Consider the following 18,786-nt stretch of genomic DNA (forward strand, 5'->3'; position numbering starts at 1 on the left):
GGTAATTAGGCAAGGTTAAAATACCTCAGTACTGGTTTTCACTGCACTGCTGTCTTCCTTAGGGATCCTAGGGTCTGTGGGGGTGGCTACTGGATATTTTAAACAGTCAGGTTGCCTCTCTTCTTCCTCCTCTTCGATGTTCAGGCTTGGTGTCACCTCTGTGCCCTCGCGGGCACACCACAAGGCATCCGGTTCTCGACACTCTGGCCCTCTTCGGATGCCTGACAGAAACCCCTCATAGATATCCTCATCTTCCTCTCCGATGGCGGGGAGACTTTTGGGCAAGGGAGCCACATTAGTGTGTGCAGAGGCCACAAACTTGTCACCTAGGACTTCGGGTACTTTCTCAGGGCCTCCAAAGCCCTTTCGTATTTTTGTCAAACCTGCACATTTGTTCTGAGTTGTCTTTCTGGGATCTTGAAGTGGTGTTGCCTCAGAAGGCCGGACTGCAGCTGAGGTCACCCCTGAGCGGGGGAAAGGCAGCAGAGAAGAAGGGGATTTGGCAGGTGCAGATGCTGGAGGCAAGGGGAGGAGATCTGAGGGCTCCTCCTTAATCTCGAGGATGATCTCCTCTAGGATATTTGGTTTGGCTTGGTCGGCTGGTAAGGTTAAAGCACCAAGCTTCTCCAATTCATCCAAGAAATCGTCCAGAGAGTGAGGCGGTGTTGGGGTCAAAGGATTTGCCGGTGGGCACTCGGCTGTCAGACGCAGCCGCCCCTGGGCTGTTCTATCTGAGCCCGGTGAAGCTTTGTGCGTGGGAGGAGGGGCTGGTTCACTGAAAGCCAACTTAGAAATGAGCAGGGATTATAAGGTTAAAATGTAAACCAAGAAAATCATACATCAAAACACAGAGACAGAGAAATGCAGGGAAGTGGTGGTAATAAATAGAAACATTTTACGCCGTGGTCTCGATTTGTGGATATTTTTGCGGAATTTAAATAAAATCCTTCGCATGTTAACTGGAAGGTTATCTGAACAATGAAACTCTCCTAGTACTTGGAAGGGGTCTCAGGTGTCAAATGATAAGGTAAAGCTGTAGTAGAGATAAGAAGGTCAGACAGTGAATCCCTAAGTGATTTTATCTAGCGGATTAGCTCTTTTAAACTAGGCTTCACATATGGCTCTGAAATAATGTTCCTGTAAAATGAAAACCAATAACGAAACCTTTTCTTATTCCCTGAATTTGTTTCCTGTTCTTTCTGCCTGTAAGAGTGCCAAATCTTTTGAACTTCCACGATTTTTTCACTTATGTTTTGCAACGTAATTATAGCGTATGGCATAAAATATTTTTACATCATTATACATGGATACATTTCCCAGTGAATCAATTCTGAAAAATATTTTCCAAGAACAGAAACCCCCGATCAGAATGAAACTAAAGATAACTACTACTTCAAGGTTTAAAAAACCCAAAGTAAATGTTTACATAGAAAGGGAACATATGATTTTAACGGGAGTAAACTTCTGCTAGGACTCCCATTCTTTTATGTAAACCTGTGGAGTATAATTTATGAAACTTAATCTCCTGAAGTAAAAATATACCTCAGTGGATCTTACTATTATCAGTATATTTTGGATATATTGAACAACACAGAATGGTAATGGAAATTCCTTCAAAGTAGTTCTGGAAGGGCTGCCTAGAAACATTCTAAGACATTCTATTGCTGAACTGGGAAGAATGCTACATGCTATACGTAGGAAGGCCTTGACAGTCCGGTGGATGGCATTTTACTGTCATTCTCTCCAGGGAGATGGTTTGGGTCTGGAAGATTTTGGAGATGCATTTTCTCGTTGGTTGTTTAGGATGAGACCTCACTCATGCACTCGGCACTCTTGGTCCTAAGGCCACTTAACTTTTGACTTCTGTGTCCTTTAACAGGAATGGGGCATTAATACAATTTATTTAGCTATTTTTTTAAAGGAAATATGATGTCCTGTCACCTTGGGGTGGGGGTGTATAAGCCAAAGAGTCACAAAACTCACGTGAGCATCCTAACAGAAGATTCAGGTGGTCTTTCGTCCGCCTGGCACCTGATGTAAAGTGATACTACACATGTGGTCTGTTACTAGATAGATAGCCACCCCTAGCAGGTCCTGTCTATGTTCAGTTTTTAGTAAGACAGAAATTACCTAAGTCTCATTTCATAGTCTAGAGAAATTCTCTTATTGGCCAGCATTCTAGCTTATGCTCTTTGTTATGCAACAGAATAACAGATTTTGAAACCCTGTGAAACGCATAAGAATTCTAGATGATTACTTTTCGCTTTCATTTTCTCTCATGGTCAGGAATACTATGTAGACAAGGAAGAAAGATCTTTCAATCCCACTGTTGTCATGACTACCACTGTCACTATTACTGCCACTACTCCGGTGCTGTTACCACGACGGTTGCCAGTATACATGTTAACAGGTTCCAAGTGCTTAGCTTTACAATGGACTTGCTTCTACAAAAAGCCAAATTCCGTATCTGAGATACCTACATAACATAAATATACCTATAATACAAAAATCACATAATTACCTTTCCTCCCTAAAGCATTCGAATTGGATTCAACTACGCTAAAAGCAGAAATATCAGAAATGGTATCAACTTCCATTTGGATCTCCCCTAAAATAAAGATAGTATGTCAGGAAGTGTGATTTGAATGTGTCAGAGTGATGCATGAGTCAATGAGTTCTTTCCTCTATTTGCAAATACCAGTTAGAAAATAGCATACATAACATTTCGTGTATTTTGGATGTCATGGCTTAGAAGTATATTATGGTTCTTTTTCTGAAAATGATCCAGTTCAACACTAGTGAGAAGTTTCCCTTATTAAGTCAATGATATCATAGATTACCAGATGGGTCGAAATCATTAAGCATTTTTTGTTTTTTCAAATTATGGACATAAGCTTTTCAACATATTTTCTTCCCAGCAGTGAGAATAAAACACTAATTAGTTCTTAGTGAAATTTCTCTATTTATAAAACGTAAAATCTGGTATTCTAAGAGAAAGTTTAGGAAACTGAAAATACATTTAAATCATATCCACAACAAGGATTAAAATACTGTGATCTACAGTATGACATTGCCAGTATTAATTAAGACATTATGGAAGAATTTCTTAAATATTAAATAAGGCTTTCTAGATAAATGCCTATTCTTTCTTATAATATTTTGTTTGAAGGTACAGTTGCTTTGAAATTCATCTGGTAGTTTTTTAAGATGACTGAATGGTAAATAAGACAAATATATGGTGGAAGGTTCTGATATTTTCTTTTTATCAGTAGGAACTATTGAAGGAAGGATGTTGCTCTCTAAAGCTAAGCTCTGGTAGTGAAGTCAACCTACTAAAGAAGATTCTGGAAAACTTTATTATCAACCAGACACAATCTGATTACCGTTCTGTTATCCAGTGTTGCCAATCCGTTCTATTATTCAGTGATAAGAGATTTACAGCAATTACCCTGCAACGGAAACCCAGTCTTCAAAGAGTAGAATAAATAAAATGCCCTTTTAAAAGAAAATGCTTCTCTTCGGATAGTAGATTCTTAGCTCATTTACATATGTAAAATCCTTGTAGACTCATTTTCAAGGAGTAGTTTAGGTCACTGGGGATGCTCTCTTGCTTTGGGACATGAAATGATTTCATGTCTGTGATGTTGATGTTATTTTGCTAGGGCCAAATGGTTTAGTTTTCCATGTCCCAGCCTTGGTCTCAGTTAAAATTTTCAGTAAGTTATGGGAAACAAAATGTTTAAAATGTTGGGAAGTACTTACAATATTTTGGAAATAATTCCTTGGCAATTTAAAGTTTTACACTTGAAAGTCAATGAAAAGGAGACAGAAATCCCTAAATACCATCCATGAGAAGAACACAACATATTGTATATAATTCAATAGAAAATTAAGAACAACTTCACACTGTGAGTAAAGAGAGTAGAATAGCCTTTTCTTTTTCTTTTTTTTCTTTTTTTGGAATAGCCTTTTCTAATCAACCAGTTCAGGAAGCAAAGTCCCTTTTAAACTACATGTTGACAAAGGTAATTATCTTTAGCTACTGGCTCTAGTGAGACAGTGGAAATCATCCTAAACCTAATAAAACAAACTTGAGGACTCCTAAGAACCAATGACATTTTCATTCAAACTAATAAACAAACTGACTTACAGACCTTAATTAAAGATTTTTACTTTCTCTCTTTCTGTATCAAAATACCCCAAGACTTTCATAGAATTTTGTCAACTCAATTACCATGTGTTGTTGAAATAAACCATTTTGGGATCTATCTATCTACCTATCAATACATTCTATACTTATATATACTACTTACACCTGCATAGAATCCATGTAAAATACGCATATCTAAAAATAAAATCAAGCTTCAGAAAAAAATTGAGTTTCAAAAAGCAGCTATAATTGCATACGTACATACAGATGTATATCATATAGGATTTTATGATGCTAATGTTTTCTCTTTCAGTATTTTACTTTGAAGATAAAATTATCAAAATCAAGCATGAAACCTTTGTGCTAGCACCCCTCAGAAAGATTCAATTATATTGACTTGACATGGCACGCACACTCAGAAACATAACATGTACATTTTGTCGCTTTGCAATAGGTATGATGTTTTAGTCTATGCCTAACATCCCATGTCGATGATCTTGCATCAAGCTCCCAAACATGACACTAATATGCTAGGAGGTCTTCTTACCTTATTTGAACTTAAGCTGTGGATTCTATCACTAGAATAGCTGTGGGGTATTGGAGGGTCAGGGTAGTCCTCAGCACCTTTGGTTGTATTCTTCTTGACAACTTCTACATAGGAAACAGGGAAGATGCCTTGTCTGCTGGTTCCTGGAATTTTACCTTCATACCAGTTTTGATCAACTCTTTTAAGAAGAATAACTCTATCTCCCTGCAATGAATATTAGGAAAATGCATTATAAATACAGATGTGGTAACATAAAAACTGTCAATTGTCAATGGTTTCTAATAAGCAATAGCTTTCCATCTGGGAAAGTTTGATACCTCCAGTTGTTATGATTGTTGTTTTTTGTTTGTTTTTGTCAGGGGAATGAAAATGAAGGCTCTGAGCTCATTCCCCAATTACAGATTATCAACATGTACGATACGTAATCATTCATCGATGACATTAGAATCTCCCCTAAGGAGGCTTGGTTTGTGTGAATGGGCTTACACATGTTCACACCGGTACCATGTGAAATGACTTGTATCAGTTACTTTAAAAAGCAGAATAGTTTAACAGGGAAAACCTCAATGACAGTAGCGTTATCCTATCATTGACAGGATTCGGGGAAATGACCTTCTGCAGGAAGAGCTTCAAAACAGTGCACCTCAGCTCGCTGTGATTGTGTATCCGAAATGGATTACGGAAGTCAAGCTCCGGAAGGGAGGAAGTTGAATGGCATACCGTTTTGCTTTCTTGATCTACGTGTGGTAAGCAGGAGCAAAGAGTAAGGCTGGCAGGATGGGGCAAAGGACGTACCCTAGATAATCCACAGCTGTGCCCAGGGCCGACACCCACCTGGTCTGGATCAAGATCGTGTAACACCACTCACTATCCATTCTGATTGGTTCGTGGCCTCTGCACAGAACATAACTGAGGAGAAGTAAATCTCCCTAATGTTAAAATTGCACTGATTTTCTGGGCAGCACACTGCTGTTGCCAGGCTGTTGCTGGAGCTATAAATTGCATTGGCAGAAGCTGCTCTTTATAGTATGAAACATCAGCCGGGATGGTTCATGGAATGTTGTGTTGCCGCTGGGAGGGTAGACGAGGAGAATGGGTTGATGATGCAGAACCAGGGCCGAGAAGGGAGAATGGGATGAGGTTCTGCCGGTACAAGAACTGTGTCGTTTGCCTTCCTTGCCCCTGGCTAAGGGATTCGCCAGTAGGCAAAGAAGTTCTAGAACCACCCTGCTTGTGACTCTCTAGCCTATGCGCTGTGCAGACACGTGGTCACCTCAAATAAACGAATGTGATGGTTTAGCAAACCATGAAGATAGTTCGTTTGATCTTTCTGCGCAGGAACAAATTAAAAAGAGTTCTTTCTGGGGGCACCTGGGTGGCTCAGTCAGTTAAATATCCAGTGATTGGTTTCGGCTCAGGTCATGATCTCACGGTTCCTGAGTTCGAGCCCCACATAGGGCTCTGTCAACACGGAGCCTGCTTGGGATTCTCTCTCCCTCACTCTCTACCCCTTCCCCCCATGCCCTCTCTTTCTCTCTCTCTCAAAATAAATAACTAAACATTAAAAAATGAGAAAAAGAGTTCTTCCTGATATTATTAAGATACTAGAATTGGATCGGTTGCTAGTGAAATTTGGGTCAGTCATGAGGCCTAGAGAAGGCTGATCAGGGGAACAGCCCTGTACAAAAATGTCTCCTCAAAAAGGCTCTGTAGGGAGAAGTACCTTCATTACGTTAGGACCATTCCTGGATTCCAAGATAAAAGTAAATGTTGAAACACCCATTTTTTTTTTTTTTTAGTTTGAATAATAAGGCGGCAGGACAAACAATATTTTGAAGTGTATGCAAGTGCTTTTCCTTTTGATGTTTCCACGTGTAGAGCTCCTGGCTGTTCAGCCTGAGGCGCCCCTTGGAGGAGACGTGGAACCTGCCATGCTAAGCCTGGAGGGAAAGTCTCTCTGAGAAGCTGTGCATCCCCCAGGGGACCTCTTCTGGAAGGACACGGAGCGGTAGGTAACAGCGCCTCAGGGTGGCCTCATAGAGTCCTTTGTAGCACATGGGGGAAACACAGAAACGTCCAAGGAAATCGATAACCTATTTTAGTTTTGGAAATACACAGCCTTTCAAAAGCACTGTTGACGACAACGGCCAGGGTACCTTTCTCAGCGACAGCTCCACATTTGTGTCAGCATTGAAATTATATTTGGCTACAGCTTCTCCAATTTCTCCAGGCTGGGCTGGGGGAGGCGGTCTGGCAGGCTGTGCCTTCTCAGGAGGCATGAGTTTCTACGAGGGAAAAAAAGTTACCTATTCTTTCTTGATCTGTGGCGACTTTGGAAACAGCAGCCATGGGAGAGGGAAGGGGTAGGACTTACCTCCACGTAGGAGATGGGAAAAATGCCCACTCTCCCGTGGTGCTCTCCCTCATACCAATTTTGATCAATTTTCCTGAGGATGTAGACAGTATCTCCTTTCTTAAATGACAGCTCCCTGGAAGAGACACGTTTCAGGGTTTGGTTCCCCACCCCCCACCCCCCCGCCCCTGATGTGTAGCCATTACTCTTAAGATCAACACTCTCACTTGATCTGTATTTGGCTGAGAAACGTACTTTCAGTATGGAATAAACTGTCAAGCCCAGTTACATCAGGATTTTCGTTGCAAACCCTTAGCATTCACTTATAACTTTAAAAGTGATTTCAAAACCCGAACAAATAGAAACCTCGTGTTTGATACAAGGCACAGGCAAACTGATATGAAATTGAAAGGCAAGGATGGACTATTGCTGTGTAATCATTAGTTTACTGTGGAGGAGTTGTTAGGCTTGGCGTAATGATAGATTCGCTCTGCACTGATCTTGTTAATTCTGAAGCTAGTGAGATAGTCAGAACCTTAACTTCTCTTTCTTTCTGGCCCCTTTGGATGTGCTAAAGCTTACAATAAGGAGACTAAGTAGCTTTAGCACCGAAGTGCCATCATCAGAAAAATTTTTATTTACAGGTCTTGGAAGCTGGTTGTCGGGCATTTATTTAACTGGCATATCTTGATAAGGAATTTATTTTGTGTAAAGAAAAAGATTTTAGGGGCGCCTGGGTGGCTCAGTCCGTTAAGCGTCCGACTTCGGCTCAGGTCACAATCTCGCGGTCCGTGGGTTCGAGCCCCGCGTCGGGCTCTGGGCTGATGGCTCGGAGCCCGGAGCCTGCTTCCGATTCTGTGTCTCCCTCTCTCTCTGACCCTCCCCCGTTCATGCTCTGTCTCTCTCTGTCTCAAAAATAAATAAACTTAAAAAAAAAATAAAAAAAAAAAGAAAAAGATTTTATTCTTCAATGGAACACAGACATAAACATGTTTTAAGTGTAAAGACATGCACGGGTTGCTTGCCGCCTTCTTTATAGCTTTTGTTTTTAAAAAGTAAAAGTATTTTCAGGACACCATCTATGCTTTTCCATTTTGGTTATTTCTAAGAAGAAACCTACATGCCTGCTTATTTCCTAAGTAGGTAGATGTGGGTATGTAGTTTTAAGCTATAAAAACATTACTTATTTTAGATAATTCATGCCTACCTTCTCATCCTCCCTGCATCTGTTTTTGACGGCTTCATTATCCAGGTAACTGTCTGTTTGCTGTTTTGCCCTCGTAATTACGTTTTGTCGGAGGACAGTTATTTCACATCTTTTCCCAAGAGCCCTACTTTCCTACTCATCTGCCTCCCCATTCTGGAATCTTCTGCAATGTTTAGTTCAGAATCTTGAGTTGGATCGTTTATATGTGCAGAATGGATCATGCAGAGAGCTGGATATCAGATGTAGCGTATTTCTCATTGATTAAAAGAATTAATTGAAAAACTGTTACATATTAGGGGCGCCCGGGTGGCTCAGTCAGTTAAGCGTCCGGCTCTTGATTTCAGTTCAGGTCATGATCCCAGGGTCGTGGGATCCAGCTCCGAGTTGGGCTCCATTCTGAGCACAGAGCCTGTTTAAGATTCTCTCCTCTCTCCCTGCACTGCCCCCCATCCCCACCCCGAACCCCCTCCCACTTGTGTGCACTCTCTCTCTCAAATAAAAAAATAAAAAACTGTTGCTAATTAAAGAATTATTGCACAGTTCGAAGTGTTAAAATCTTCACACTGAAAGTGTGTTAAATTTTCAGTAACCCTAAAGACAGAGGAGATTCAAGGAGTCTTGCATTCAAATACAGCACTCCCTTCTTTTATGCAAATGCCTGATGTAGAAAACAAAAAACAAACTATTTAATGTTTGCAGTCCAATAGCTTTCTGAGTACCAGGTGTGTTTTGTTTCTGGAAATGAGACTAGGAAGCTTAGCTTTTTTTAAAAAACAAGTCAATTAGAGAAAACTTTTTCTTTCAAATATGAAAAGAAATCTTTTCTATTTTTAAAGGCTTGTATTTAAACGTTTTAAGCCTTCTACATAAAGGACAGAAATCTCACTTAACAGTTTTCAAAACTGTGTCCCTCTCGTCTCAGACCCAGAATTTCTGAGTCCCATAATAGTAAGCTTGCTTTCTCCCTCCCAAACCCTTTTAGAATGGTGGCCGCTGACAACCTCTGGAAATGACGTTTTATGTCTTTTTCCTATTTAACAATTGAGACATCATGTCTGGTGAGTTACTGAGCTGTATCGTTAGCTGTGTTATTAAAAAATTAAACTTTCTGCATCAGGTAAAGACAGGTAGCTTTTAAGACAGATGTTTATTTAAAGCAGATATGTCTGTCTCTTGTTTATAAGATGTTAGGCACAAAAAAGCACCCACATCTAGCTATTAATTAAAAGCACGTAAAAATGTGGCTGGGCCTTTGTTAACAGTCAGTGCTTCTGGGTGTGTGAGCCTTTTAAAGCTGTGTGAGTCGTCCAGAACTTCGATTTTTGTATCAAATAGGTTAACTACACTGGGGAGTGCTCTTTACATCTCCTAAAAACAGAACGAGAGGAATATGACTGGACGGCAGTCAGATAAATGTATTTATGGTATGTGGGAAACATTTTTTGTTTTTGTTTTTTACTAACATTATGGGATGACTTCCATGGATGATTACTGAATCGACTTCCCTGAAGCCTTACACAATTAGATCCTGTTGGCTTAGGAAGATTTGGTGAAAGGTTGGGGGGGGGGGTGCAGATAACCCTGCAGGAGGGCTGTGCCATTTGCAAGCCTGGAACCCTTGCTGACTCGGAGCTTTCACCAGGGGGACATGGCCTTGGAGGATGGCATCAGGCTTGGCAACTGGAGCAAACAAAATCCAGCGACACAATCAACACCCCAACACTCGCCTCTGCACTACACCTCACCTTTCTCTCACGGCTTGTTTTTTATTGAACCTTCTCAAAAAGCGGTGGGCCCTGGGTGGATACCTTTCCCGTGTCATATGCCCTGTCATTCCTCAGGGGTTCATACATTTAAAAAAGCTTTTGATGGCTTGTCACAAAGAAGAAATGACATTTACATGTTCTGTACCGTTCGCTTATAAAATCGACATGCATCAGACACATTGTCGCCCCATAACCACAGAGCAGTAATAAGGGCAAGAAGGTGGTAGACACGAAGCAGGTGTTACTTACCTCATCAAAAAAAGAAAAAAGATGTAAGCTTTCGTCGGGATTTTTTTAAATACCCGATTTAAGCCACGTTTGACATCTTAAATTCTGTTTTTTTAATTTTTAAAAATGTTTGTTTATTTAGTTATTTATTTTGAGACAGAGAGAGAGAGAGAGAGAGAGAGAGAGAGAGGCACAGAGCCTGATGCAGGGCTCGAACTCACGACTGTGGCATCATGACCTGAATCGAAACCAAGAGTCAGATGCTTAACTGACTAAGCCACCCAGGTGCCCCAACATCTTAATTTCTAAATAGCATTTTCCTATTTAGTTCATTCTCCATCTCAGCAGCATTACGAAAATCTGAGTGATTTTATCTTTTTACATGTCTTATGTCAGAGACAGTTTCTAGAACTATTAATATAACATGCATTTTAATGAATAAAGTATTTTGTTATGTATTATATATATATTATATATGTTCAGTCTAAACAACAAAGGATAATTTAATGCCAATGTACAATGATTTCAATATCTTCAATTGTAATGGAGACCAAAGTTTCTTAAATAAGGTCTGTACACATGGGCCATGACACTTCTGGGAGACTGCCTCCCTCCCTAGCCTTTCTTAACCACATGCCCATCTGATGAACAAGTTCCTAAGGACAAAGGTTAAAAAAAAATACTGCAAGAAAGGAGTCTGAAAACACTAACATCAAAAGAGTGCAGGAGGAGGGGTACCTGGGTGGCTCAGTCCGTTAAGTGTACAAATCTTGATTTCAGCTCAGGTCATGATCTCCTGTGGGGTCCAGCCCTACTTTGGGCTCTGCACTGAGTGTGGGGACTGCTTGGGATTTTCTCTCTCTCTCTCTCTCTCTCTGTCTCTCTCTCCCTTTCTCTTCTCTCCCCCCCTCCACCTCTCTCTCAAAAAAATAAAGAAAGAAAAAGAAAAAAGAAAAAAAGGACCACGGGAGACAATTTTGCTCAGGATCTCCAAGTTTTGAGTGTTAAGACATGGAGATATTACTCGAAGAATCTTTGTACACAGTTCTACCCCTCAATCCCACAAACTATCCTGGATATAGTTGGATAAATAAGTGTTATCAAATTCTCCCAGTGAGTGTTAATTATTCTCCAACACTGTATTTTTATGTTATTCTTGACCCAAAACTTCTAGAAAACAAGATTCTTTTTAAAAAAAATTTTTTTAACGTTTATTTATTTCTGAGACAGAGAGAGACAGAGCATGAGTGGGGGAGGGGCAGAGAGAGAGGGGGACACAGAATCTGAAGCAGGCTCCAGGCTCTGAGCTGTCAGCACAGAGCCCGACGTGGGGCTTGAACTCACAGACTGCGAGATCATGACCTGAGCCGAAGCCAGACGCTTAACCGACTGAGTCACCCAGGCGCCCCGAAAATAAGATTCTTAATTCTGTTTTATTTGCCCTATCCTTTTGAACTCGTGGTGCACTAGCATGTTCAGTGTCACTTAAAACCCAGTGTTTCTCAAGAAAATTACAAATGAAAATAGAATTAGCCCTATCCCAATTAATTGTGAAGGAACCATTAGTTACAGCTGATTGCTGAATTCGCTGAATTGGGACTTAGACCTTAGCGTAATACACCCCATTAGAATATTTACCTCTTAAAGTATTACCAAAGTATTTAAAGCCAACCTAAGTCACATAATGAATATTTATCTTACTTACTTAGACGTCTGAGCTTTAAAATCGTAAACAGCTTTTGCAGGCAATTTCTGAAAGGGAAGGTACACAGTTAGTGCTAACTTAAAATTTGGATTTTTTTTTTTACAAGAAAGCAATTTCATGTGAATTAAAGGGAAATGAAAGCACAAGGAGTGAGTAAACATATATAATGTAAACCCGCTATGCAATTCATAAGTCAACCAATTAGTTCTTCACTTAGGTATTTAAGCTATAACAGGAGTGTAACAGATGGCTTGCTCACCGTAATTACTGAATATCCTATTTCCTCTTAGAAACTAAGGTAGATGGGGGCGCCTGGGTGGCTCAGTTGGTTAAGCGTCCGACTTCAGCTCAGGTCATGATCTTACAGCTTGTGAGTTTGAGCCCCCCATTGGGCTCTGTGCTGACAGCTCGGAGCCTGGAGCCTGCTTTGGATTCTGTGACTCCGTCTCTCTCTTCCCCTACCTGGCTTGTGCTCTGTCTCTGTCTCTGTCTCTCTCTCTCTCAAAAATAAATAAACATTAAAAAAATTAAAAAAAAAGAAACTAAGGTAGATGAACACTGCGGTACAATTCCAGAGGGATCTGTCCCAGGTATAATTCTGGCTTTTCCTGGGTCAGTGGCCCTGTGTCTTATGTGTTAACACAACTCCTTTGGAATCATAATAAAAAGACTGGAAAAAGTCACGAAGGAAGCCATTGTCCCTTTTTACTAACACTTATTAACATAGTAGCAAAGAAATATTAGCCCAATTCTCATTGGGAAGCGAGTGTGTGGCCCAAAGTATAGGCTTGGTCATCTTGCATTCCCTGGAGGGTTCAGGAATTCTTTATCGACACGGTAAATCGGCCATTCATCTTCTAGTCGTGATAAGATGTGACACACACTCACCTTCAATCACCCTGCACGCCCTAGCTAGCCGATTCAGCTCTGCCTTTTCTACTTCTCAGTTATCTCCTCACCCCACTCTCTTTCCTTGGGATTCCATGAACGTTAGGCATGGGACATTCCTGACTTCTTTGGGGGTCCCACGGGTACTGGGCTGCAGGAGACACCTGTAGGGATTCTCCCGGAGCGGCTGCCAGTCCCAGACCAGCTTCAGTTGCCGTCAAACCTTCACGGCTCCAAGACGGCGTGAACCTGAGCTCCAGCCCTGGCTCGGGACCATGCACAAAGCTAGCTGGTACCTGGTTCCTAGGAGCAGTGATTTTTCCAAGTGATTTTCCCAACAAAAGCAGGCCAGCAAAAATTAGGTCGAACTTGTATTGATTTGCGACACAGATGACCTAGAGCTCCCCTCTACATCAGGGGCGAAATTTGTACTGGGAAATCTCCTTCCTCCGTGGGGCAGCCCAGCTCAACACTCTCGCAGAGCACGGTTGTTAATTCACGGGTGTCAGGTCAAGACTCGGCGGGGCCTCGCTGCCGGAACCGGACCGTGGTCGGGGGACATCTACAGCTAGGGTCGGGGTGCGTGCTGCCTTGAGTCCTTTGCTCAACCTCCAGGGAAGGTGTTTCTAGTTTCTCTCTCATCATTTTTATGTTCTTGATCTGGGCTCTTTACTGGTTTTGGAAAAAACTCTGGCTGGCAAGTGCTTTATCAAATACGTTGCAGAAAAAAAGACTCCGGTGCTATTGAACAAACTACCTCTTTTTCTGGAGTTCCTCTTCTTTCCCTCGGTGCACTTCTCCCCAGGTCAGTCATAGTGGATGAGTAACTTCTAGGGGACTCATGGTCTGTGGGAAAGGACAGGGTCAGAGTGAGCGTTCACATAATCAAAAGCCGACCTTTTTCAGCCATGGTCCCTGGTGGCAACTGTTTTCTCCTTCAGATTTAGAGACATAGCACAATGGAAGACACGGTAAGACATAAGATTCATAGGTAAACGATAACGTTGTGATGGAAGACACAAAACCAGAGCATCGCAAAAGGGAAAAATATCCGAGGTTGCAGAAGTGGTATAATCCCAAATGTAACTGTTACATTGCTGATGTAATTATGCTGCAGCACCTGGTATAGACAATTCATACTCGCGGGGTGATGGCAGTTGGGGGGGGGGGAATTTCTCACCTCAGAGATTTAATACTTTCTATTCCTTTTGCCTCCAATTTGTAATTATTTTTCAGGGCAGGGGGAGCCTGGGTGGCTCAGTCGGGTGAGCGTCCAACTCTTGATCTCAGCTCAGGTCATGATCTCACGGTTTGTGAGATCGAGCCCCGCGTTGGGCTCTGTGCTGACAGCATGGAGACTGTTTGGGATTCTCTCTCTCTCTCTCTCTCTCTCTCTGCCTCTTCACCACTCATGCGTACGCACACTCTCTCTCTTACTGAAAATCGATAAACTTATAATGACGTTTATAGGGCCTATAGAAGATGGAGAATTTGAACATAGCAACAATTAACAAAAACTAAGACATCTCATGGAACAATTTAAGAATGTAGTAATGAAAAAGAAAAATAAAGCATGATGGTGGCAGAACTATGGTCGTGTCCATTCCCCATGCCCCATCCCTACACACTCTGTCCCCCTATTCCCCCACCCCGTTGTTACACAGTTGTTGAGTTTTAAGAAGTCATCCTAAGGCTTAAAAGGCCTGTATCTTTTGCCTTCCCTTTTGTTCAACTGCCTTATCAGAAAGTATATATTTATTCCAAGAAGCAAAGGGATAAAAATTCTCTAAACAGGAAGTATCCTATTGATTGCTACGCTGCTTATGAAATACTGAATTGTTTTTGTTCATCTGAAAGCACAGTATAAATAATTACATTCCCAAATTATGATTATAAGTATCTCTTAATGGTTTCTTATACTTTACACATTTGTATGTGGAAATGTAACTACAGTCTAAGAATATCTCAGTAGTCTCTGTTATAGAATTTTACCAGTATAACTGGGTCAAAATTAGTAAATTCTTTCTCTTATCCCTTTAATTAAATTATGACGTCTCAATCAGTGAAAATTTCAAATTGTAGGCACTGTTTTAAAAAATTCTAATTTGTCGTTTCGGAAGCGTGTTGTATGGTATAAATGAAAGCAAAGGTAAATACTAACCTAAATGGTCTAATTCAAATGTCAATATAAGATTGTTTCAGCGGAAACAGAAAATAAGGTAATGGAAAGGAAAAGAAAATGAATACACTGAATGATGGAAATGAGACTTCTGTCTATACAGCTTAAAGATGTATTCACAAAAATTTTATCCCATGTGCCCGTTAAAGGTTGTTCAACAAATCCTATTCTCTTTTCATTGTCCATCAGTTACTACATTGACTAGTTTTTCTTCCTGGGTGTTTGGATGTAGTATCTTGATGTTGAATGTAAGGAAATTATTTATTGAGTGAGTGACTATGAAGTTAATATAATAACCAAGTAAAAGCTGTTTGTTAGATTATTGGTTTTGATTCATTTTACGACAAAACAAGAGTCATCAGTCTCTTAAGGATACTGATACTCAATCATGGTTTCCTTGATGGGATCCTTTTAAATTGATAAAATAAGTTTAACTGGTTGTTTCGACGTATGTTGTTTCAACCCTAACATGAAGCTACAAGATGGTTTTCCCTTTTGATTTTGAATGAATAAATTTTTGTGAATTGGTGATCACTTTAAGCCACACGTCAAGTCCGATTATCACATGGGCAAATGAGACTATTCAGGAAGACACGTTTGCACAACAAGCATTTGCTTCAAAAACACATAACGATGCCGAGTGGTCTCACAGCTTAGGAATGATGAGATGTAGGAATGGAAAATGAAAGAGCTGGATGGTGGGTGCCTGAACCACAGGGACAGAGAAAGAAAAGCTCATCCACCTTGGAGACTCCGTGCACTCTCATGGTCTTGGTGGTGGTAGTTGTTGGTGGTGGTGTCCACGTCTGGGAAAGAGGCACTGTGAGGCATTCTCCCACAATCGTTCTGGTACAATGGACAATGAATAGCACCATCTTGAGGCAGTGGGTGGAAAGGCTGGTGCACGGGGCTCCTTTTTAGAGCTGTAAGTGATGAGTTCCTCTCCGGAATATCTGGCAACAGTTCACTGATAAGACGGTGCAATATACTGTTGTCTGGCAAGCTTCCCCTTCTCTTTTCAGCTTTAATTTGGTCACAGATGTCTTTAAGGGCAGAGTCCAGAGCCTCAAACACAGACGCTTTACATTTTGCCTTTTCAGCCTGTTTTTTGGGAGTCGAGTTCTTTTTCCTCCGGAAAGGCACGGGACTGACTAGAAACGCAAGTTTAGAAAGGCCGGGGTCCGTTTCCTGTCTTCTGGGCTCCTCGGCATTTTCGTGTTTAGCTCTTTCATGTTTCAGCATTGTGGTAAATCGGGTGTAGGAGGCAGGGCATCTGCCTTTGCAGGAGCTGATGAGGTGCCGGTGGTGGTGGTGGTGATGGTGGTGGTGATGGTGGCTGGATCCATAAAAGCTCTCAGAGGATGTGAAAGAAAAGTGATCAAAGTCACTCTCGCTGCAAAAGGACGACCCTTCCACGTGGATGTAATCACTGTGGTCAGACACAACTCCTTCTTGGTCACTGTCGGAAAACTCCAAATGAGTTCTCGGTTGCTCGTCACTGGTGACTTCGATGTGAATCGGCACCAGGGTTTTGGGCTCGTAGCTGCGTTGTACGTGAGAAGGGTGTCTACTCTGACTTTCTTCCTCCAGCAGAGACTCGATGGAAAACCGCCTTTTGGGACACAAACCGTTTTGTTGGGGTTCTAGGGTTATAGGAGAGAACATATCATCTCCTAAATTTGGCATGGATTTTGACTTTTGAATCAACTTCTCAAATTCAGAAATGCGAGTGGGGACCATGTCCCTGGGCACCTCCTCAGTGGAGGACTGACTCCAGCCATGGAGCAGGCCCTTGTGTTGCTGTTCGTTTTCATACTGCAGGATTCTCGACTTTACCGAGCAAATCACCTCTGAGTTCATCAAATCCTTGCGATTGATGCGGTGCATCTTCTTGTACATTTTTAGGAACCCTGGGGCGTCATGGGCTGACCTGTGTCGGAGCCTCGATCGGCCGTTACCACGGCCCTCCTGGATGTAGGGGGAAGCCCAGGCCCCAGGGCAGCTCTCCTTGGACTCCTCTTCACATAGCAGAGAGCCCATACTTTCTGACTTGGCTTTTGGGTCAGGGAAGCTGTCACAGTCACCATTCAGCAGATCATCACAACTACGGGATTTGATTTTGGGGGAGACTGTCTCTTCAGTGCTGCTCCAGACCTCTGCATTTTGTCGGGCCATTTGCCAGCCGTTCTTGAACGTGATGGCCCTCTGTGAGTCACGAGGGACATCCAAATGCTGTCTCTTGTAAGCGTTACAGTAATCTAACTCATTGGAGGGGTTGCCGTTGAGCCCTGAGTAACTGTAAGGGGATGGACACATATCATCCCCACCTTTTAATCCAGGCCAGCGTGGTGGAAGAGAGACATGTGGAGAAGTTAAAAGGTTCACAAAGAGGAAGCATGTCAGTTAGCATCAGATAGCACAGCAGAGGGAAAGCAGTTAGCATGGTTTAGTCTAGACACGGATTGTTACACATGTAGCTTCAACTTTAGAGGAAGAAAATCCTAATTCTAAGGCAGGGTAATACTTTTTCAATGAATGTAGCTTTGCAGATATTAGAGTTAACAAAACCACATATAAAAAGTAATTAGTGTAGTTTCAATACCTATTTGTATTGTGTTCATACATCTTTCTGCAAACGAGGTATGCCCAAACCACAAAAGTACCTCAGAAGCTAATAGCCTGACCCGGTGTAATTTAAAGGTTTACCAATTAAGGCCAAAAGTGGTAGAGGTTTAATCAACTGAATAGGGTCAGGATTTGAGTCCCATTTGATTTATAATGGTAGAGAGGTAAAGAGTAATTTATAAATTTGCATTTAGTTACTACTTCCGTAACTGTATTAAGTAACTTTCCGTGGGCATTAGATAGAAAAAGGAACAAGACAAAGCATTTTCCAAACTTGTAAAATCAAGATGCTTTGAAATACTGCTGTTAATATTTCTCCAAGACACACAGTACAACCTCTTTAAACATACAAATTTACCTCATTCATTGCTCTACAAATTTACCTCATTCATTCCTCATTCATTGCCTCATTCTATGAGGCAGATTCTCTTAAGAATAACTGGATATAGTATAAAATTCTCATCAGAGGTTAATGCATCTTAGTTTTTTCTAAGGAGGTTGTTTTTTTTTTTTAAATAATTTGCAATTTGAGAATAGCTAAAACTGACCTCAATTTAGAATATGTTTAGAAATGTTCTTTTCTTTTGCTCTGCTGCGTTAACTCATAAACGAGAGGCCAAATTAACATCCAATGGGACATTTTCATCTTAGAAGGAAACCTGATGAAGGAAAATCTCTCTCTTGATAGTTCCTGTCTTACAACCTTATCCAAACTTTGCAAAAGTAGATAAGCACATCAAGCAGATATGTAATGTTTGGGAAAGGAAGTTGAGTCAACACTCCCTAGGGTAAAAACAAATATATAAATTAATCAGAATCCTTTTAATTTTGGGGTGCTATCCAAGCATAATGAATCGATGGTATTTCATGACCTATTTACTATCTTAAAATATTCATTTGCATAAATGAGTGGAATCTGATAAATGTATGTCTGTTAATTGGATGAAAGGTATCGCAAAAGGGGCTCACTCCTTCTGAACCCTCCAGGGAGTAGGCCCACTTTTACTAGGCCATGGAAGACGGCTAGTGACTCCCACCTATCCGGAGTCCAGGCATCCAAACCAGCCTGTCTTTTGCACACAAACCAGCTACCACTTAGCTTTGATTGCCACGTGGCCACGCTTTTCGTGCTTACGTT

The 18,786-nt window shown here is 41.3% G+C and overlaps 1 protein-coding gene and 1 long non-coding RNA gene across 51 annotated transcripts in view; one reads left to right on the forward strand and one right to left on the reverse strand.

The window, feature by feature from the left end:
* LOC123585606 overlaps window positions 1-18,786 on the forward strand; it is a 191,415-nt gene that overhangs the window by 83,403 nt on the left and 89,226 nt on the right. Inside the window, exons 5-6 of the long non-coding RNA XR_006706311.1 lie at window positions 5,294-5,443; window positions 6,576-6,705. This is a non-coding gene — a long non-coding RNA (uncharacterized LOC123585606). The remainder of the gene's footprint in view (window positions 1-5,293; window positions 5,444-6,575; window positions 6,706-18,786) is intronic.
* SORBS2 (sorbin and SH3 domain containing 2) overlaps window positions 1-18,786 on the reverse strand; it is a 348,480-nt gene that overhangs the window by 18,899 nt on the left and 310,795 nt on the right. For 23 of the 50 annotated variants that reach the window (XM_045453378.1, XM_045453373.1, XM_045453402.1 and 20 more), the window contains 7 exons: window positions 15,767-17,350; window positions 13,602-13,690; window positions 11,957-12,003; window positions 7,072-7,186; window positions 6,854-6,982; window positions 4,698-4,901; window positions 25-786 (listed from right to left, as the gene is read on the reverse strand). In XM_045453378.1, coding sequence (XP_045309334.1) covers window positions 25-786; window positions 4,698-4,901; window positions 6,854-6,982; window positions 7,072-7,186; window positions 11,957-12,003; window positions 13,602-13,690; window positions 15,767-17,350 — 2,930 coding nt within the window. The remainder of the gene's footprint in view (window positions 1-24; window positions 787-4,697; window positions 4,902-6,853; window positions 6,983-7,071; window positions 7,187-11,956; window positions 12,004-13,601; window positions 13,691-15,766; window positions 17,351-18,786) is intronic. The other 27 variants (XM_045453723.1, XM_045453732.1, XM_045453639.1 and 24 more) reach the window with 2 other exon arrangements.

This window comes from Leopardus geoffroyi, chromosome B1 (assembly GCF_018350155.1).
Source record: "Leopardus geoffroyi isolate Oge1 chromosome B1, O.geoffroyi_Oge1_pat1.0, whole genome shotgun sequence".
NCBI classification, from domain to species: Eukaryota; Metazoa; Chordata; class Mammalia; order Carnivora; family Felidae; genus Leopardus; species Leopardus geoffroyi.